Genomic DNA, 22,696 nt, shown 5'->3' with positions numbered 1-22,696 from the left:
GTAAACATTGTCTGTGACATAGTAATAGAATAAACAGAATTAATGTTTGTTCTAATCTATAGGAGACCTGTTGCATGTCGCTGCCAAAACGTTTAGAAATCCTATCAGAAATAAGTGTAAAACAGTGAATGAATTCATCGAATGTGAGACACGCATGTATTTAGGAACATGGGTGTGTGTATGTGAGCTCTTTAATCTGTCCACTGGGGCTTTTACAGTGTCTGTGGGTATTTAACTGGGCTTCATAATCATTCATTCACTAGATGGATGGGAAAAAAGGGCCTGTGTAGCCAAAGAGACTGGATCTTGACAAAATGATTTCTCAATGGAAGAGGGGCCTCATTAGCATAACAATTGTGGGAACTGCATAGATCTACTTTTTTCATGAGCACTGTAAAAAAAAAGAAAAAGAAAGATAGAGCGTTAGATAGAGAGCTATTATAGTGCCATTACACAGACTATACAGGTTTTTAAATCTTTATTAAAATGTTTATGTTACCATGTTATCCATATTTCAAACATGCATAACATACATTATTTGAACTAAAAAAAAGAACAAATATTGATAAAAAAAATGTAACATTTACCCTTTACAAATTATCTATCGATCTGTATGTGTTCTTAAAGAGAGAGGATAATGTTACTCAACAAATTATGAAACTTTGATTGATATTATAAAGTGAGTTGACATTTTTAACTGTCAGGTTAAATGTTGGATCATTTATGTTTTTGCTACTAAAAAAAGTTAAAGAAACTAGTTAATTCTGTGTTTTCTTTTTGAACAAATACCCCTTAAACATTCACAGCATAACCATTCTGTTAATTATCCAATCCAACTTTATTTATAAAGCTGAAACAAAATGCTGTACATCAGAGATAAATAAAATATAAAAACATGACACCGAATAGACGTAAAAATAAACAATAAAATACTTTAGAAAGTGTAAAAACAACACAAATAAACAAGTCATACAATAAAACTATAAAAAAAAATAAAACCAATGTCTCATACTGGGTCGAAAGCCAATGAGTAAAAATGCATTTTAAGATGATAATGTAACATTATTTTCTTAATTCTTTAATTGAACAGCGAAAATTATATATATTTTACGTTCCTCACGCTGTGGCACTTTATCCATGTTGTGTTGCTAAACAAGTCCATAATTCATTGTTTCATTGAGTGGACTCTGCAGGGGGTCCTCGCGTCACTCAAAGGGGTTGCCAGAAAAAAAAATAAGGAAGGCTATAATTCAGCAATTAAGTGAAAGAATGACAGTTCATCTGCCTCATTGACTATTTATTAACAACAAAAGACACCGAGCCAAACATGTTGCCTGTGGAAGGGGTGGGGGGTGGGGTTGAGGGGGGTGTTCACATTAAAAACTTGTCACATTATACAGTTTGTGTTCAAATATGGTTCGGATTTATTAAACAAAAGTCAGTGTTTGAATGTAAATAGATTGAAATACATGATTTTGGAGCTTTCTAGGGCTCTGGGTTAAACTGACTGTACCTTTAAAGAGTCCTGTCCCAATTACTGCCAAGCTCCGCCTCTGGAGCAGACATCCCATGAGTCATAAAGTTTGATGTCCTGCCCAAAGTTTAGACCCGACTGGGACAAAACTTTTTTCTCTCCCTGTGTTGAAAGTGAGCTGCAGAGATTTGTCCCACGAACCATGATTTTATTCTTTTCGTTCTAAGACTATTTTCTAACTTTTCTTTTTTTGTGAGTGGGACTCTTCTTCCAGCGGAGCGTTTGTTTTGTTTTTCGTCTTTTGTGTTTGCGTCTGCTTTTTTTCCTTTTTTTTTCTTTTGGAAAAAACTGGGGCCGGACGACAACACAGATTCCTGTGTGGAGTAGATATGCGCTTTGTTACATTCACAAGTATGCCAGCAAGAAACAACAGGGAAGCGCCGTGTTTCACTGCACATCTCGACAGCTAACACACACACAAGAAAAAGAAACGACTCAAACTGGTCAAAGTTTAGAATGACTCTGGATAAGTTGTGCTGAAGCGGCGTCGAGATTTCCAGATTTCCTCCTGCGTAAAAAAGTTTGGGAATTTGGCTCTCACTTTTCCCCACTCTTTTTTTGCATGAGCTCCTAAACGCGGATTTATATTCATATATATACAAAAGTTGGCAGAGTGTTTTGGGACAATGGATCCGAGCCAGCACAACCCTCCTGCCGGGCACCAAATCGTCCATGTACGCGGTGACTCAGAGACGGACCTGGAGGCGCTCTTCAACGCCGTGATGAACCCAAAAGGCACCATCGTCCCACCATCCGTACCCATGAGGATGAGGAAGCTGCCAGACTCCTTCTTCAAACCTCCAGAACCAAAGTCCCATTCCAGACAAGTAAGCCCGCCCTATCTCTCCTCTGCCCCTATTCCCAGAAATCACGGTGAAAGCTTCAAGGCCCATCCTGTGAGTGAGTGTGTATGTGTGCGCTCAGGCCTCTACAACTTGATACAACTCTGTTGTGTTGTTTTTTCTTTATATTTTCTTTGCACGACACTATTTATTTTAACATTAATTAATTCACACTCGTCTTTGGGTGAAGTTTCCCAACAGGCAACACCTGTTTTGTCAGGTTTACGCCTCGCTGTGTCAGTGCGTAAAAGTTAAACCAAACTATCCAAACTGTGACTTCGTCACTTTTTCGATTAAAAAACATGACGTTTTATCATTTAGTAGACCGAAACTTAGTTGTCAGACAGTTTGCAGTTGCACGGGACAAGTAAATGCTTCTTCTACGTGTTTGTTTTGTTAGAGGTTAATAATCGCAGAGGTAATAAACTCTTCAAAAGTCGATCTCTTTTTTATTATTAGTCATACTGATGAAATCATATGATGGTTGAATCCGTCCTATTTCAGCCCCAATCCCAAAACAACTGTTGCTTGTGGTCCCTGTGGAGTTTTACCGTCAGCGCCACTGCGCATGTGTTGTTATGCATCTCTCTTCTGTCCCACACAGGAATCGGATCCCCCCTCCCCCCATACACACACACAGAGAAAGAGAGGGGTTACAGCTATTATTCTAAGGACACTGCATTGACTTCCATTCATTTGGACAGACTAAACAACGAACGTGTTAATGGCACAATTAAAGCTATAACCCTAACTTAACCTATCCACAATTCAAATCTTAACCAGTTTCCTCAGAAACAACGTTCTGCCTCATTGGGACCAGGTTCTGGACCTACTGGTCCTGACAAAGTCAATGTTAATGCATTTAAGAAAAGAATAGCTCCTAAAGAGGCAACAAATTCAAGTACACACATATACACACACTCACTCCTCCCTCCTGTTACCCCTCCCCCCACCTAAACAACACTCCAACATGCCTTCACATGCACATGAGTAAATGACGGATCTCCCTAACACGCATGTGAAGTGATTTGAGAAAGTGAGTGGAGTGTTAAATGTGTGTTATGTACAGTATTTAGACCGCAAACCCTTTTGACTGCTTTTCATCGCGGATTGATCCTCTTTTATTGTTCATCATACCTGTGGGAAAGGGTGAAAAGTGGTGTATCAGCATTTCCCAAAACCGTCTGTCCTTAGATGATAGTGTTTGTTGGTTTACTGTCACAGACAATGTCAGAAGAAGTTGAAATCAGTGAAAAGGCAGAGTGATTATTCAAATATGAAAAAAACAGGTGATACATTAAGTAGTTTATTACAACTTGTGTGTCATCTGTAGATTTTTAAATTCTTATAACCTGACCTGAAGTACCTTAAATCAAAGGAATACTTTTCATTTCCTCTCATAATGATTTATGTCAGTTCTGTTTAGGGCTAAGACTTACGGACAAGATTTTTGATATTTTGTACACTTTTTTTAAGTGAACATAACTATTTTCTTCTTAGAATAATGAAGTGGTAAAAATATATTTTATGACAACATTTCTCCTTCAATTCCATCGCAGGCAAGCACAGACGCTGGGAGCGGCGGTGCACTCACCCCCCACCATGTCCGCGCTCACTCGTCCCCAGCGTCCCTGCAGTTGGGAGGGGTTTCTGGTGGCTCCATGTCCGGCATGCCCCCAGCAGGTGCTTCCCCTCAACATCTCCGTCAGTCCTCGTACGAGATTCCCGATGACGTGCCCCTTCCCCATGGGTGGGAGATGGCCAAGACCCCTTCCGGCCAGAGATACTTCCTCAAGTAAGTCTGCAGGCGACACACAATGTCACTGATTCATGCAGTTTATTGTGAGTGAGTGTTTGAGCAGAGAAGATGAAGTCACCAGTAAACCTCAATAGTAACACTTCACATTATAGTACAGTCACAACATGGTATAAGTATGGTTATAATTGTGTAACAGAGCTAGTATTATGGTCATGACATCTTATTTTTATTGTAATTTCCTGCTTGGTAGTTTTAATGGTGTGGTAATAAGAAGATGATATTGCCTTTCTTGTGACATCTAAGTATTATTTTGGTAATGAGAATTGATGTAGGCGACCATCATTGCCATGAAAATGAAAATGTTTGGGTGATAATTCGTCCTTCCTTATCTGTCAACGTGCATTTTCATTGTTATAATCAAGAAATAAGATGATAAAAACCATAATATTTTAAGTCTTACTGTTTTACCTACAGCAATATTTGTAATAAGGAATTGACATCGCTTCTCCTAAGTGAGACTGCAACTTGTCAAAAAGGTTGTGTGTAGGAAACTTGCTTAAAACCTGCTGTCGAGAAGAGTTGTTGTGGATCCACTTGGGGGAATGATTGTATTTAAGTAGTCAAAAGTCATTTATGTATAATCTTTGTCACAAACATAACACTTATCTTCTTTAAAGTCCAGTACATGTTGGTTACAAAGTAAAAATATTTACACAAGAATGGCAAAATTGATAGTCACCAAAGAAGTTTTTCTCAGTGTACATTAGGCCTGACAATAAGTGTGTGCGATGGCTGACTGACCCGTGTGCTGAGAAGAAGACAATTGCATTTGTTGCACTGTGGCGTTAGTCACTTTGGTGGCCTCTGAAAACAAGAGTGTTTTGAGGAGTTGCTGCTGCTGCTGCTGTATGTCGTGCTACTTCACTTGTTCTCAGGTTTCATTGGAAACAATGGACCACTGTAGCTGTCCCAGACAGCTCTGCAAAACTCATCTCCCACCAAGCAGCAGATTTCTTCATGCACAGAAACGCTTTTAACTGGAGCAAATGATTCCTTTCAGGATTGATTGACTTTTCAATTGTTTTCGAATGCGTTGTTTGGTCTCTGAAATGTCAGAAAACAATTCAAATGTTGATCATTGTTTCTACAACCTTAGAATAAGTTTACTACCTCAGAGGAGCAAAGAAACCAGGAAATGTTCACAATTTAAAAAAAAACACTCTGCCTGATAATTTGATTATCATAACAGCTGTTTGATTAATAAAAATAATAAAAGTTATTATTAATTATTAAATTATTAAAGCCGTTCAGTGAGAGGATGTATGGAATTGTTCATGGGATTGTTGTCTTTGTCAGTAGTCGAGCTTTCCATTGTTAAATTGTCCCAAAGTCCGTGGAACAGTCAGCTGCTCGTGTTTAGAGATGATCTGATGTTGAAAGTCGTCATCCTTACTCCCCTTCAAGACAAAATGTTGTCAGTTCTCGGAAATATCGTTCCCTGACACGGAGTCTGAACAAACATGATCGCCTCAAATTTGCTCAGATCAAAACAGAGAGAGCTTTCTGTACCAGATGTTTTAAGGTCTCACATCTGGACAACATCTGGCCCATTTGGGGGAGGCTTTTCTAAAATTGTACAAAAGGACCTGGGGGTAGGAGAGAGAGAGAGAAAACACTTTCCTCATAGTCTTGCTGTTAAGAAACTGACTGATCCTCTGCCCGACCAGACAGGGAATGAATTTTGTTCATTAAATTAACGTTTTGATTGGAAGGCGTGGTCTTACGTTTTGTGGCTATTATTACTATTATTACTAGTTACGTCATCATTTTTTTGTGTGTTTTTTGGTAATTGCTTTAACTTTGAAAGCAAAATAAGAAATCAGAGCGTGAAGTCACAACTGATCAGGACAAGATCAGGAAATGCAGAAGTAAAACAAACATGAAGTGTACATCATACGATAAAGCCGCGATAAAAAACATAATACTAATAATATGTGTGTATTTTTATCACCTTTCACAAGCAAAGTTATAAAATGCACTGTAGAAGTGAGCGTTTAACACACATAGCAAATAATGAGTAAAGTTCCATTTAAATGCATTTGTCTAATGATTATTAAACTCTTGTCTGTTGTTTTTAACCTTAAATGGTCCCATTAAACTAAAGGGATCATATATATATAGTTAGGGCCCGAACAAATAGCTCTCCGCTAACAAGCAAAACTGATGTGGACTTATGGAATGGAAAAACAGCTGAGTACATGTTTACATGCGGCGAGTCGCTCACAGCGCTTGTGTTCACGTAAGGAAAAAAAAAAACCAGAGGAGAAATCTTCCACACGGCGCACATCAAAGTGCAGATACTTGATCTGCAATAAAGGCAGCCTCGGCCGGCACAGCTTGGGGAAAAGACACTCCCCTATTTATAAACAGGAGTTGTCTGACCAAGACATGTTGCAGAGCGAGAGTGTGTGTGGGTGGTGGATGGACTCATGAGTGGGGGTGGGGAGTCGGTCATTCGCCAGCAGAGCTGAGCTGAGAGCAGGGACTCACATTTCACCCTGTTGACCACTGTTGTCCTCAAAGATATATCACCTCAATAGTGAAAGTTTTTATTTATATACACATATATATATAAATATATATATATATATATATATATATATATATATATATATATATATATGTATATATATATATACATATACATATATATATATACACATATATATATATATATATATATATAGCTGAATCCTCCTCCTGCTGCAATCCAGGATTATACAGTTGGGAATGATTGGCCTTTGTGAGTCACAGCAGCTCTGTGGATGCAGATGTCTCACTCCCTTAAAAAAAAAAGAAATCATCCAAGGCTCCCATTTTTGGAATGAATGGAGCTGTGGCGCTGTGATGGTGCCTCTTTTGTGTGAATGGAGTTAAATGGCAGCCATGTGGAGACGAGTAGAAGAGAGACCGAGAGAAACTGCGGCCCTCCCTTTTGTCCCTAGCAGTGAAACAGTGATCTTTATTCAGTCCAAAGGCCTGTTGAGACTCATGTGAGCCTTCCCAAAATAGACAAATGGCTGACATGAAGTTTGAAGATGGTGGGGGAGAGAGAGAGCGAGAGAGGGCAGTGGCTTTCTACAGAACTTTAACATAATCTTCACACCTGAAATGTTCAGCTGTGGAGTTTGCTGAAATTGTAATTGTTTTATTTTATGTCAGATAGTGATAATTACTGAAATGATTAGCTGATAATCCGTCCCCAGTATGCGAGTAAACCTTGATAGCACAAAAAAAAATCATAGCTGTTGCACTAATGGGAAAGGGGAGATTTTTATAAGCCTGCTGCAAATGTTTTGTTTTGTCTATTACTTAGAAAACACAACCCTGACGCTTGGAGAAGACTGGGAGAATGTCAACAAAGTCTGTTGACCTTTCCTCCTCTTTCTTGCAGCAGTTTGCTGTGGCCTTTGATTTATGGCAGTGGGGGCAGAGAGGTTGTGTCACCTTGCCTGGTGCTCAGATGGGGGGGAAGGGCTGGTCTCCAGGGTTGGGTCATAAACTAATGAAGGTTTCTAATTTAGACACACCGGTGAACCGGGAGGGGTAATCACTGTTTCCGGGCGCTTATTAAATGCAGCTTTGAATGAGCTTTTAGTCCGTGGGAAGTCAGCCCTGAGCAGGACAGAGAGAGAGGGAGAGCTTTGGGGGGAGCAGCCATTGTGTGCCCTCAGGGGCAGGTAGAGCTGTGTGTTGATGGACACTTTTGTCTTTCTTCAACTGGATTTTGAACTGTTTTTACGAGCCTGGTTTCCCACAAAGAGTCTTTTGTGTCTTTCTTATATATAACTTTTTGACTGTAAATAATAGAATTATTCACTTTGACCAGATATGATAAATCCATTGCTATTTATATTTTTTTCCTATGGGTTTAAACTGTGTTGCTGGGACAGTAAACAGACTGATAGCTACACTATAGATTCCATGTTCTCTGTCTAGAGTTCCCTGAACATCTGTTGTACTAAGTAGATGTCAAGGCCCCTCATGAGGGCTGGACAGATAAAGTGTTTACTTGAACATTTATGTTTACAGTCTGTGTCGTTGTAAGTGCAGATTTGAACGATAAATAATAATTTTCAGCTGTCAGTTCCACCTCCAGCTTGTGTGAAACATAAGTGTTTTTTTTATTGTGTTAGCATCCCCCACATTAAAATACTGCAGCAACAGTATCACAACCAGTGGCTTGGACTAATTTAGCACAAACCCACCAATTTTGCTTTGTGATAAATACGCATATTGGCCGTCAAACTAAACTCTTGTGAGCTGACGCCACTCGGGCAGTCACAAATGGTGCCGGGAAGACCGGGCTGTGAGCCTGCGTGAAGCGCTCATTTGGAGCAAATTTGTGTTTGACAAACTTTTGGTTTATTGACCACACACAGACAAGACCCTTCCTGTTCAACTGGGGCCTGTCAGCTCAGTACACAAATGGGACTGTGAGAAAGTCAGGCTAGTGTTTACCAAAGTCTTGATGTAACACCTCTGTTCCAGACATCAATGCCTCCACTGTCACTGAGGGCATCACCACAGAGATGTAGTATCTGAGAAGTGGACCCACTCAGGTGGAGTGTAGAGTTCCCAAAAGTACTCGCACTCATAGCAACTGAATAACAAAATAAAAACACATTTGTGTATTGGCTCAGTCTGTTGCTCTCTGTTGCCCTCTGTTGCAGTGTGCCCATATGTTGAACTAACTATTCAAACGTCTGTGTTTACAACAAATATTGACAAATGAGATATTTACAAATTTAGAGTCGACTATTTGAGAAGGAGATTGAATTGGGGGATTGGTGTGGCAAGGGCAGTAATGTAGATGCTGTACTTGACTACTTTTTATTTACAAATGGATCAACATTCACACATTTGCAGTGAGTTTCCTCCATTTTGTGTCTGTGTTTGACCTTACACGACACCCATACTACTCTGTTTGATTTGAAAACAGTAAAGCGGCATCCATACTAGCACAACTCAAAATGCATATCACATCACCACATCCCTGGGCATTCTTATGGTGGTGTAAACAGGAAGCTGGTCATCTCCTCTGTAGTCGTTTGCTTACTATCAGTAAGTACAATTAAAGAGACAATGTTTTTGTGGATTCTTCTTTCCACTAAATTGTAGCCAATGACCAGTCAGGATGTGAATCAAGGAAACTGTCATAGTTTCCAAAGGTCTGTTTTTGCCCATCAGATTTTTATCATGGTAAAAACACCATGTTAGTGTTGGTAGCAGTCATATCAGAGCAGACTGAATGAAATCAGAGTATTTTTGATGAGATTTTACAGAGGAACTAGGGCAAAGCTCGTGCCTTGTGTCATAACTACATTAGTTGACCTGGTTTCAGTATCTGCTTAGGATGCCTCCGGGGTGTCCTCTGCCTTAGGTTTTGTAGTTAAATTCAACTGGGAGGAAACACGGGGTAACATCCACAATTTACTGATTGGTTTATGTATCTCAGGTGGCCTGGAAACTCCTTGGGATCCCCCAGGAAGAGCTGGAAAGATGGACATTTGGATACCCTGTTTAGTTTGTTGCTACCTCGCCACAACCCTCCATAAGATAAATAAAACGGATGATCAAAAGAAACCAAAGTGGGGAATCCAAAGGGGTTCCCAGGCCAGTTGAGACATAATCCCCTCAGCGAGTTTTGTCTCTTTCCCGAGGTCTCCTCACATTGAAACCTTTCAGTAATAATCAGTTCCTTGTACTTGGTGAATTAGTTGCTTCATCAGGAAGCATGATGCTACAAACACCCCTTCAAAGGGAAACTTAAAGGGTCACAGAGGTCGCCCCAATAATCTCTCTTGATGATGCCCTGCTGATAGAAAGGCAGCCAGGCATCCCAGTCAACTAGAGTAGAAATGGTCATCCTCATCATAGAGGCCTGATTACATCTGGCCTCCCTCAGTGCTCTCTTTAGTCATCGGCTTTAACCACCTTCCAAGCATATACTCCTTGGGTGGAGCCCCTGTGGCCTGAGGATCCCATTTTTAACATTTGACAACTCAGCTGTGGGGTGTGTTTCATCACTGCTGAACACCCCACGGCTTTGCTCTGTTTTACACCAGCGAAACGCAACTTTTGACATCTGGCCTTGAAGAGAGACATTTTCAGTGGAATAAAATGTCGGTCTGGCCTCAGATCTTGCATTGATCTGCTGTTTTTGCAGTTAACAGGGCTGACTTATTTTTGGACAGAACATTCTTCAGGACTGGATGTAAAAGCCACAGTTTCCATGGGTGTCAATAGGCCATCGTTCTTTGCAACATCCCATGCAGTACATCTATATTTCCATTGGGATCTACTTAAGCTTATTAAACCTTTGTTATGTTACTCTTTCAGGATGAAGACGATGGACTAGCTTCCATACAATCAGTGCTAAATGAAGAAGTTTTTGCTAATGCTAGGAGGTCCCCCCTTCCTCAGCAGGACACAGTATAAATAACGCTGGCACAATAAACGCCAGCTTTATAATTGGGCCATCAGTCAAGGAGATGTCAAGTGCCTGGGTGGATCAAGAGTCTTACTCTGTCTTCTACTTAGCCACACTTGGCCATGATGATAGCTTGTGCAAAAATTAGCAAGTAAAGCACCATAGTACAGTTACCCAACTTGATAATGGGTCATGTTTGAACCGCAGTGCTTGCCTTTGTGTAAATGGCAGTAACTGGTCATTTACAGTTTTCTCTGAAGAAGCTAATGATGGTTTATGCCTTGTCTTTTGTGGTTCACTACAAAATACCAAAGATCAGAATTGAGCCCATCCACTGAAGTCTTGTTTCTCACTGTTTGGACACATAGTCATTCATATTAGACTAAATCATCTAATGATGTTTTTTGAATTTTTGGTTTACAAAAGAAAGCTCATTATGTCACAACTGCTTTTTAAACAGAAAACGAGATTTGGAAGAAATTTTGTGAAGCTACTATCTAATCAGACAAGGCTTGTGTGTTTGTAATTTGTTCCATCATAAAGATTAGCAGCATCGACTTGTTTGATCTCAATCGGTTACGTGATAAGCCAGCAGTAAAGTGGCTCCAGTGCCATGTGTCCATGTGCTCAGTATGTTACCATGAATACAAGCCAATCATGGCCACACTTCCATATGGAGACTCAAAACATGGTTAAAGCTAAAGCACCCTCTTCTGAGTTTGAACAACCCAAACGGTTGCGTGTGTGGGAAAATCCTGTACTTGTAAACACTGTTTTCGAACGCTTTTGTGTGGACGAGGCCTGACCCACAGCCATTTTTCTCTGTGTCCACTGCCCTGCCCTGGGGGCGCAGTTTGGGGGCGTTACAACCGTGGCTGTCATGCTGAGCTCACTGTGGTGTCAGAGATGTGTAAAGACAACATCGAGCAGTTGTGACCGTGGAGGTTGCAGATCATCAGCAATTCCTAACAGCAACTGGTGGCCTCCAGCCGTCCCAACAGTTGCTATGACATTGTTTTGTTTTATGTTTCACCTCCCGGAAGCACTGTATAGCCCTAGCCATATAGGGTTGGTGTCAGGTTGGGTGAATGGATTATCTTTTAGTTTTAAAACCTAGTGATGAATTACTGGCTCTTGGTAACTCATTTACCAATTCTCTCAGTTCCCACACACAGTGTTCGTTGAATACAATGTGGCATTGACTTGGAGTGTGAGGATTATATCACCAGATTTTTTGATTATCATTGTACACGAGCTTTGTTTTGATTGAGTTGAGGAAATAAAGTTAGAGTTTCAATCTAGTGTTTGACGGAAAATTCAATATTTGTACTTTCATCTGTACCAAAGGAAGAGCAACTTAATGATTGGATCAGAGACCTTGGAGGTGTTGAGTTTGTATTTTCACATTGATGTTTTCCACTTTTTTGTTCGGCATTGGTGTACCAGGATCTGCAGGCCTCTTATTTACGATAAAGCCTCCCTTCCCTACCCTCATCCCAGTGCTCGTCTCCCAGTCTCCTCCCCTGTTCTCCCCTCCCCTCTATAATAAATGTCATAGTTTCCAGAGTGGGAATGAGGCAGTGAAGGGGGTAGGGCGGGCACTTCTTCGAGTGTAACAGGACCACAGCAACTCGTCCAGCCAATAGAAATCAGAGGGATTGCTTCCGTAGATGTTTTTACCTCTTTTACTCTTTTTTTTCTTTTCTGTAGTTGTCTTGCCCCACTCACTGTGACCCCTCTTTCTCAAGGGGCCCCTCCAGTCTGAGCAGTTCCAGCTATTTTGCTTGGTTTGCGGTGTTTGTGCGTGTGTGTGTGTGAGGGCTGGGGGAGGGTTTTGGTGGTGGTGGGGGGATTTGGCAGCTTCTTTGATCAGTAAAGCATAAACAAGAGGGGGCTTCAAAATGGGTTGCATTGTATGGGAGGGGGGGTGTGCTGAGTCAGGCCCTCTCGCTCTCTGGCTTGGGATGGAGAGCAGACAGGCAGGCTGGGATTACCGCAGAGGCCAAGAGAAACTATCCGAATCTTTCACTTCACCCAGCTGTTCCAAAATCTGGAGCCAATGGCGTTTTTGGATCAAATTAACAGCGAGTTGTAAATAATCACTGTGGGCAGAAGAACACACCCAGAAATGTGATTATAACAGGGGGGCTGGCAACAGACTGCATTAACTCTTTATTTCTGTCATGTGAAGTTATTCAGCCACTCCTGTAGTGTCATTTTAAGAGTCGGGGTGTTGCACAAACAAGCTGCAAGACTTTAGTGCCTGTTTGTTTGAGATGAGGGAGGTCTCTTAAATGGGATGGTTTAGAAAAAAACAAAAAAAAAGGACAAGTGAATAGTGGGGTTTTAGGTCGTAGCTCAGTCTGTGCCTTTGTCAAGCAGGTGAAAGCTTTGTAAATGTGGCGCCAGATTGTTAAAGCCCCTGACACTCCACAGCGTCCGAGCCGCTTCCAGGAAAAAGGACCCCCTGCGTTGAGCCCTGGGACTGACCCTCCCTCAATAGAGAGGGTCCTGCTCGGGAGAGGAGGGCTTCCTGTATTAGCTTTCCATCTTAATCAAGCAACAAGTACCAACAAAGCGCTAATTATCAATGCCCTCACAAAATGCAACACAATGTCCCCTCCCCCCAACTCCCCACTCCCGTCCCAGCAAAGACGAAGCATAAAATAGAAGGAAAAGCATTGTTTGGTGCCACAATAGTTGTTTTAAAACCAATCATAGCCTCCTGGAAGGCATTTTCTAAGTATCTACAGTCACACGTGTATGACCCTGCTCTTGTTATTGGTTGTTTATTATATTAGTTTATAGTTAACACCCCTTTTCCGTGAGAGTGATTCTGCTAAATGTAAGAATGACGGCCTTGTGTGGATGTGGCCATATTGTATCATGAGTTCATATGGAGTCCCAAACAGATACAGCTGAGTTCATTTTCCAGTTACAGTTGTCATTTACAGAAAAGTGAGGGGACACTTCTCATCAAAGAGCTTGTTGAAACTGCTCCGAGTCATCACTTCCTGCATGTGACCTGTTTGTTTTTGCATTGATATGGCCCTTAGTTTGGACTTATCACGCTAGAAATGTTGTTTTTAGTGAATGAATGAATAATTTGTATCTGTCTTGCCTTCTTTCAGCCACATCGATCAGACCACCACTTGGCAGGATCCTCGCAAAGCTCTGCTACAGATGAACCAGGCTCCTCCGCCCAGTTCTGTGCCAGTCCAGCAACAGAACATCATGAACCCAGCTAGTGGTGCGTACATGTTATATATACAATTTGATTAGACCGCAGACTCTGTATTATGTATGTTAATCTCTCTTTTCATGGTGTTAAACTCAGAGTTGAATCTTTTTCATTTATTTTCCCCCTTTTTTATACAGTACTATATAATGGTGGAAGCCAAGAGCTGTGCAGTCTAGTTATTACATGTCACTGAGACTCAGTGTACCTCAGATCTGTCCATGCAGTTGGAATTTGCCCTAGGTGGAGTAAGACAGGAGGCAGAACGTGACAGGTCCTGTCTGACATGTTTGGGAGCTCTGTGACTCACAGATTACAGAGTTCACAGATGAAGCGTTTCTGTATCTCTGAAATCGTCACTCTGCTGTCCACCTATGAGTAAATCTGAACAAAAAAAAACCAGCAACAACAAGAGGCCTAGCCTTTGAGCCCCAGCAGCTTATGTACCTGCTTCCTTCACTAGAATATGTTGAATATGAGTTTTTAGTGCTTACAATTCTTTTTGTTGTCATCATTATTATTCTCCCGACAATTATTTTCGCCATAAAGTGACTTTGGTTTTTGTCTAAAATCACGGAACTTGTTCGTTCTGAACTTATTTGTTTGAATTCTGTTTTTTTTTTTGTTGGGATGTGTATTCTCAAGAGTAGGTTAAAAGTGAACAAAACTGTTCATGAAACACTCGTAATAGTTGGCGATAAATGTAGTCGTTGATTCATTAATCTATTAAGAATCTGTTAAAAGTCATGGCACTAAATCGAATTTCTTAAAGCAAGACCAACAGTCTGGACTCAGACTGACTTAAACCTATTAGAAGTACTGATAAAAGCCGGTACAGAGAAGAATAAGACAACACGGACAAAAACAATGGTGAAATTCGAGCCAGTTCTTTTTTCTATTGATGAGAAGACCGCACTGTCAGCTTAAAGTAAAAGTTCATGAAAGGTAGGAGGACTGGGTAATGGTACTTGACATGCTAATAACGAGCTGCCATCTAATCCGGAAACCTCCTAATAGTAACAAGCCGAAAGAAGAAGGCAAACTGTCAACTATAGTGTAGCAGAGGAGAACACACTTCATTCAGTAAATTGATTCCCCACAAGTGCTTGTATATTGGGAGAAGGACAGTAGTCCAATTGACCTGCTTGGTTGACTTCGACTTAACTGTGCATGGAAACGCAAGACTTATTACCTGTTTACCCTCAGGTCCTCTCCCTGATGGCTGGGAACAAGCTATTACATCAGAGGGAGAAATTTACTTCATCAACCACAAGAACAAGACCACATCCTGGCTCGACCCACGACTTGACCAACGCTATGGTAAGTCTATTGTGGGGTTTGTAGTAATTTTAGTATTTAAGGTAAAAAAAAAATATCATCAATTAAAAAAAAAATAAAAAAATTTGCCATATCACAGTCCAATGTAAAATTATAATATTCATATTTTACATAACAAAGGAGGGTTAAGCCATGAACTTTTTGCAGCTCTATCTAATCCCAAAAAAGAAAAAAAAAACGGTTTGTTCACTTCAGTATGACTCATAGTTTATTTCACTAAACTATGACTAATTTGAGTGACTAAATTGCACAATTGTTTAGTTGAAACTGCATTTCACCGACGCGCCACCTTCATAATCTTCACCTAACCTTTTGTCAGCCATTTTAGTGTTGGAGCAACAGCTGAGTTGGCCATTAATCCCCGGTGCCGAGCTACGGTTTGACAGTTAACTTTCAGTGTGTGGTGGCCGGCGCTGGTGAATTAGTGACAAGGGGCCGCATACATGTGTTGAGACTCTGTGGCCATGGGAATGAGCTAATCCCCTTGTGTGCCAGGAAGACTTCCAAGAGATGAAGGTTCCTGCTTATGTCACTCTGACTCATTTACGCTTCAGGTGCCATCCCTTCATTAGAGCGGCGTTCTCCTGGGTAACTCAGCCTGGTTCACAAAGTCAATATGAATAAATAAGCACGCCGCCTGCTATCCTGTTTGATTTTAGTGTTGTGTTTTTGTTACGTCAAACCTCCTTGAGGACGTTTTTGTTTTTCCTGTAAGAAACTGTCCAAACCGCTCTAGAGGAAAGGCAGGAAAGTTCAAGACAGAGTTGTAAGGCTAGAGGGGCAGCTGCAGAGAGATGGCGGCTCTGGTCGGCAAAGCTTTTTGAAGATTTACAAGTCATGAACACACAAAGCTGCTAGGCCCCTGAAAGCGAGTGGGGGGGAGGGATCATGTTAACTCATTATTTGCCATTAAACATAATTTTCATTTGTGTAAATATGTTCATCATTTGAAGTGCGTATACGTGTTAGACCTGTCGTGAAGTTGTGTGCTATACGTTGGAACATTTAGATTTTTTTTTTAGAGGGACTTCTCTGCGCTTCAAACAACGTGATATTTGATGTTTTGAACAAAACCAGAAATTTTCTCTTGGGTAATTTGTACATAAATTTTTTCTTACTCGTGCATCAGAATGTGCATGAGAAACGTCCACACACTGCTGTTATGTAGGTCTCCAATCATAAGCCAGCTGCTTTGATAATGGAGGCTAATTTGAGCTTTGACAAGAAAAGCAGCAGAGCGCCTTTAACTGAAGGTTGCTGCCGGCTGGCTTTCCCCTGCGTGAGGCCCAGTGCGAGCACAGCCCCATCCTGCTGCAGCTCTAGACAGACTTGAATCTCTGCCAGGCCTCTTTATTCTGTGGTCCAACTCTTAATCTGTTCCAGACCTTTTCAGTCAAAGAGCTCCAATGTGAGAGGGGAGGTGGTGGAGGGGCAGGGAGAGGCAAGGCGAAAGGGGGAAAAAAAAAAAGAAAACAGAGGAACAGAGGGGAAAACACAGACGGGATAAGCATGCATCCTCTTTAAGATCCAAAGAGGTGGCGAGCAGCGAACAAGCCGAGAGTGCATTGTGGCTGAGTTCAAAAGGGGCCTGGCCTGTGTGGATGTGTTGTCCTCTGCACACACAACTATGGGGGGAGAAAGGCAGGGGAAAAACACTTGTGTGTGTGCAGGAAAAGACAAATTCACGTGGGAAGTTTACAGTTGTGCTTTGATGCTTTAATGTTTGCCATTCGTCAGACACACCGCTGCGTTATCTGTCATGTGATGTTTTTCTGCCTCTGCTGTCAGAGCGCTTCACCGGTTTTTTTAATATCAATGTCATTACACTGAAATGCTCACAGTTATAAGCCGGTGTAAAGGATCGCTTCTTATTTTTTTCTCTTTCTCCCAGAGGTATTTTTTCATATAAATAGAGCTGATAAAATGACTACTTTTGTTTGTTATATTTTTTTTTCAGTGCTTTTAAAAACCTAAAAAACTATTTCCATAAAAGGGTTCAATCATGACTCGAGTAACAATCCAATAAATCTTAGAGGGGTTCTGATTTTTTTTCACTTTTTTAATGATATTTCGTGTGTTCTAACAGTACCTTGTACCTTGAAGTAAAGGTGTAAAGGTTTCATTTTTTTTGTATCAGAAGAAATATTTGCCCGTACTTTTACCAAAGTTGAAAACACTGGTTGTGAGTTTGCAGGTGCAAAAAAGGGGACCAGATTTCCTCCTCTTCATTTGTTCACCATATTTTAGAAAATACCACCTGTGATGAGTTGAAATGAGGGATGAGCAATGAGTGAAAAGCAAGAGTAGGGATTTATTTTGAGGCCAATGTTCCTTCACAGTTTATAATCTAGTTTAACTGTCCGGGACAGGACATCATTTCCTGAAGTTCTCCATTTTAGGTGATCTTAAACGGGTAGTGTGTGATGGGATGCCTTTTACAATGACACTGTAGTAGTGTAGAAGTAGTATACGTGTGTCGATGGAGGGATATAATCTCGTGGAGCAGTTTCTGTTGTTGCTGTAGTGTGAAAGCGCCACAAAATGAGGTTTGGAACAAGCTCAAAGCAAATGTTTTGGTACAAAAACAATGTCTCATTTACCTGTGATAGGTCGCAGGCTTTGCCTTGGAACAATGTTTTGATAGAACCTCTACCAAAGAAACTAAAATTGTATATTATTTTGTTGGGTCATTTGGATGAACTGGCCCTTTAAACAGGAACATCCTGCTGATAATTTATACTGGAGTTGGAAGAATGAAAAACTTTCCATCTTATTGTCTTTCAGAGCCAGGTCAACACAGACTGCCTTCACTCAGACCATACTTGAGTACATGATGATAAAGCAGTGTTTGTTTTTTATCCAGACTTTTTCTCCTCTTATCTGCACACAACATTCTCCCAAGGGCCTTTTTTCTTTTCTTTTTTTTCACCAAAAACACAAATGTGTTTAATGGAAAGCAGGTCAATATTTACCAAGCCTTTAAAGCTGCTTTTGCCCTGCTCTTATACATAACTTCCCACAGCTGGCACAGACACACCCTCACCTCTACCTGCCCCAGGTGATCTTGTGTTGTAATATGCCTGCCAGTGTGATTGTGTGATAAGAGCCTATGTTGCTGGCTCGTTGTGTTGCAGGAGTGCGTGAAGAAGACAAAAGGCAGACGGCATTAACTTGTCTCTTATCTGACTGGCCCACCAGCTATCACCACTTCTATGTGCTGCTGACTTCTACCACCCCTTTGAGGCACACACACACGCACACACACACACACAGACACACACAGTGTTCTGTGCCTGTACTGACCTCCCTTTAAGCTATCAATCTGGCCCTGGACTGAACCCGTCCTTCGCTCCTATCTTGCCTGCAGATGTAATTCCCTGCTTGGATATACTCGCAGTGTTTGTGCGTAGTTTCTTTCCAGTAGCATAAGTTAGTGTTAGCTGTTTTTGAGGTGGAGGTTCAGCAGAAGGGTTGCACTCTTGCCGTACATACATACACAGTGCATTTTTGGACCTCTTTCTCGTCTGTACATGTATGTGTATTAGGGGCATTTTGTGCCTAATACCATGAGCAAAATGAGTCCAGTACAGCTTCTTTTTATCCCCTTTAAACAATGAATTTGTGAGATCCAGCCATTTTCTCTGCTCCGATAAAGACAGAAAGCATGACATGGCTTAACACGCGTTTGCTTCTTTTATAGTGGAGGAATTCCCCCAAGCTAAATTACACTATATTTTGCTTAAAATAAAGCTGAAAAAGTTGTCACATGACCAGAGTGGGTCACATCTCTTTTTACATCCAGTGTTAAGTGAAGAATTAATGTGAAATTTAGGGTGTATGGATCATATGGGATTTCATTTTTTCACACTAAGACTTTGTTAAATGTGTGCTATTGTAGGGAGCAATCAGTCTTTATACAAAAAACCCAGAATATACACTGTAGAATAATCCATCAATGATGTTAATCAGGTATCACATGAACAGTGCTTTTTATTTATTTCTTTTGGCCATGTACTGTATTCATACCATAATTTATTTAATCTTATTTATCATTTATTCATGCAGTTGAGGTGCATACAGAGAGGACATTCATTACAAAGGGCAATAGAAACCCACAGGCACCCACATTACAATAAAGTAAATGAGCTGGTGCACAAAACAAAAGGCTGATGATTTTGATCGGATATGTTTGTCCAGATTACCAGAACTCATTCATATGAAGGTAAAACTAAGTAAAGAATGTCAATAATTGTCAGTTACATTACATTACATTACATGTCATTTAGCAGACGCTCTTATCCAAAGCGACTTATAAGTTACAGTTAAAATGATGAATGCACAAGGAAATGAACGATATCTGTTAGAAACTACGTTTGTTATTTTTACGTGGTCTTGTGTGTTCGTGGATCCCTCTCCGTCCGCATGTCTGATATACGGCCTTCTTCATAACCGAGGCCTTAACAGATGTACAGCTGTTGACAAGGCTTATGTGCAGCACTTGAGAGAACAGTTAATGGTGCCCTGATGGTGGAGAGATCCAGCTACAGAAAGAGCTCAGTATCTGCCAAAGATAAGCAGGGAGAAGTGAAACAGTCTCCCATGGATCACTTGGTGTGTGTGTGGGAGAGTGGAGGCTGATCCATGACTGTGTGTGTGTGTGTTTGAGTGCATGTGAATGTGAATGTGTTGGGGTGGGGTTGTTAGGGGAGGCAGCATGAACAGAGAGGGGAGGGAGGAAGGGAGGGTGAGACGGAAGGCAGGGCAGGGCAGAGTCCTCCTGAGCTTCCCATGGAGAGCCTAGAGCCGTGGTTCATTCAGCTGGTGAGATAGTGTAAACAGTGATTGAATGGTGATGAGAAAGGTGCCGGGGTGGGCAGGGACAGCACAGAGAGAGCTGGCCCCGCATGAAAATTGTGCCCTCGTCAAGGCTTTGTTTTGGTTGGTACTTTCGGGCGCATAAGCAAACAGTGCTCCTCATTGGTCCCGTGACTGTTACACCCCTTGTGGTCAAGCACATTTGCTTGTCTTTCCTCTACTGTGGTGATAAAACGTGTGACCTACTTTGCATACATAGATTACAGCATTTGCCGCGTTGCCTTATATGCTCGGGTGTTTTGTGTGGCCACCCCCGCCGCAGTGAGGAAAACAAAGATTTCACTGGGGAGCAGCTGTGTTTTCAGTAAACACACTTATTTCTGACATCTAGTTAGCTTGTTAGTGCACAACGCAAACACATTTTGTCGGGGCGAGGAAACTTTGGAGCACAAGCAGGAGAGCGCTACAGTGTTTACCCGCGTAGGTCTCTTTTAATTTAATGTGGCTGATTTGCATAATGCTCCTCACACTGCATTCATTAAATCAGCTGCAGTGAGACCATCAGGCCAGAGCAGGGAGGACGTGAGTTTTGAGGAATAATCTGTGATTTGTTGGAGGAGAGGGAGAGAGAGAGGGAGAGAGAGAGAGAGAGAGAGAGAGAGAAACACACAATGAAAGGATAAGTCACGACTGATGCAATGTACCAAACTAACAAAGCCTGTCTTAGTCAGTGAGTGGGAGGGGATCAGGTCTTACAGGAATAGTGATTGCTTCAAACACAGTTGAAAACTTGAATTGGGACTTGCCTTGTCCTACTCAACCTGCTGCACTGGCTCTTTTTGCAAGTTCAACACGTAGGCAAAATGTTCAAGTTGTCAGGCTTGTTAAACCGAGCATGAACAGGTGTAGTTGCGGCGGGTGCATTAGATTTAAATACTGTAGGGTCTTCTATGTGTTCTCTTTTTGACATTCAGTTATTCATTGTCGGTGTTTCACTGTTTTTTTGTGAGGAGATTTGTTTTCAATAATTCAAATTCAACTGCAGAACATTGCAGAGGACATCTGTATAAGAGAGTGTGAGAGTGTGCAAAATAACATACATAACTAAAACACCACAACAATCAAATTCCCTGGGTTTTCAGACAATGTAATCCAATTCTAAAGTTTTCTGTCAGTCGCCTGGCCAACATGGATATCATTTTTCTATGTATGGATGTAAACAAGAAATGACAACTTAAGGAAATGTTAAACCTTGAATCAAGAGAAAAGGTTTGTCTCATACCAGCCAGTTTGAGACCCAGCATTGTCTCACTGTTCTTCAAAATAAAAGTCTACTTTCAGATTTGGCGATTCTAACCTTAACCGCTAAGCTTCAATCTTTTTGCACAAGCAGCAAGTGTGATATTAAATAAAAACAATCAGTGTCTATAATTCTTTTTTTAAGACATTTCTTTAAAAAAAAACATTTGCCAATTATTAATATCTGTTCTGTGCTTATAATTTGATGATGATGATGGAGATGAAATAACATAACATGAAGTATGTTTAAAGCAATGATTAAGACTGAGCTGTTAAAGTTAATGAAGGAATCTTAAAATCAGTCCTAGCAGAGCAAGATCTAGGTAGATGCTGTATATGCCCTGCATTTGTTGTAAATGTTTGGCGTTGTCTTCTTTTCTGCAGCCCTGAATCAGCAGAGGATGACCCAGAGTGCCCCGGTGAAACAGGGAGGCCCGCTGCCCCCCAGCCACAGCGGAGTCATGGGAGGCAACAATCAGATGAGACTGCAGCAGATCGAGAAGGAACGCCTGAGACTGAAGCAACAGGAGCTGCTTCGGCAGAGACCACAGGTCAGGAATCAGAGCTCAGATATCTCAGAAATGTTCAGAGGCCTCACGAAGGAATCGAAAACGTTCCCACGTGTGCATCAGTACATCCGTGCAGAGGCGCAAGACACTGGACCCACAGTTGCCCACTTGATGAATGTGAGGGGCTCCGGCAAACTGTTTATGTAGCGGAGCACAATATACATTTTGATGGCTCTTTAAAAATGAGTCATAGGTATCGTGGTGGATGTTGGGCCTCTTTGATGTGCCGTTATTATTATACCGCCCCGCAGTGAAGCACTAACTGTGAGTCATCTGTGGTAATTTTATCACTTCCTAACGGTGATGTGTCACAGCGCCGCCCGCCTACACAGGGTGGTGCAGCAGAGGACAAGCATTTACTTAAGGCTGTGTCACAACAGCAGAAACTGAGGTTTATGGTTATGAATGGCAGCGCCGCTGACTTTGTTTACTGTGACAATCTCGCAGGTTGTGTAAAGTTCACTGTTTAGGAAGTGACCCGAGTGAGTGCATGCACCTCGGGCTGTAAAGCGAGAATGATAAAAGTTATACTGAAGGTGGCTTGGAGCACATGTGTTGCATGTTTAACTAACCAGGTTAATGGTAACTCTGTGAAAGGTCATTATGGGGTAAAGGGAGGCTGCTTCTGCAACTCTGTTTTTGTTTTAAAATGCATTACATCGCGTCAGCTTTCATCTGGACGGACAGAAACAGTGACCTTTTGTTGCTGCATTTGTGTCGTTAACACACACACTTATTTTACTAAAAATGTCTCCTTTCTAGTGTCTCTTTGGCATTATTTCCTCAAACTACATACAAATACTGAGTAG

The 22,696-nt window shown here is 41.3% G+C and overlaps 1 protein-coding gene across 1 annotated transcript; it reads left to right on the top strand.

The window, feature by feature from the left end:
- Positions 1 to 1,375: 1,375 nt before the first annotated feature.
- On the top strand, positions 1,376 to 22,684 carry LOC122773975 (transcriptional coactivator YAP1-like). Its single transcript, XM_044033006.1, has 5 exons — positions 1,376 to 2,361; positions 3,936 to 4,171; positions 13,760 to 13,878; positions 15,073 to 15,186; positions 21,703 to 22,684. Exons 1-5 carry the CDS (start codon positions 2,161 to 2,163, stop codon positions 22,032 to 22,034), a joined length of 1,002 nt encoding a protein of 333 aa, XP_043888941.1. The 5' UTR covers positions 1,376 to 2,160; the 3' UTR covers positions 22,035 to 22,684.
- The last annotated feature ends 12 nt before the right edge of the window (positions 22,685 to 22,696 follow it).

This window comes from Solea senegalensis, linkage group LG8 (assembly GCF_019176455.1).
Source record: "Solea senegalensis isolate Sse05_10M linkage group LG8, IFAPA_SoseM_1, whole genome shotgun sequence".
Taxonomy (NCBI): Eukaryota; Metazoa; Chordata; class Actinopteri; order Pleuronectiformes; family Soleidae; genus Solea; species Solea senegalensis.
This window is presented reverse-complemented; position numbering and strand designations above follow the sequence as displayed.

What these genes read in the sequence shown, in the direction of transcription:
- LOC122773975 (XM_044033006.1), top strand. Translation starts at nt 2,161, where the DNA reads ATGGATCCGAGCCAGCACAACCCTCCTGCCGGGCACCAAATCGTCCAT. An exon ending in GGCCAGAGATACTTCCTCAA is followed by an intron (nt 4,172 to 13,759) that starts GTAAGTCTGCAG and finishes GCCTTCTTTCAG; the next exon opens with CCACATCGATCAGACCACCA. An exon ending in CATCATGAACCCAGCTAGTG is followed by an intron (nt 13,879 to 15,072) that starts GTGCGTACATGT and finishes GTTTACCCTCAG; the next exon opens with GTCCTCTCCCTGATGGCTGG.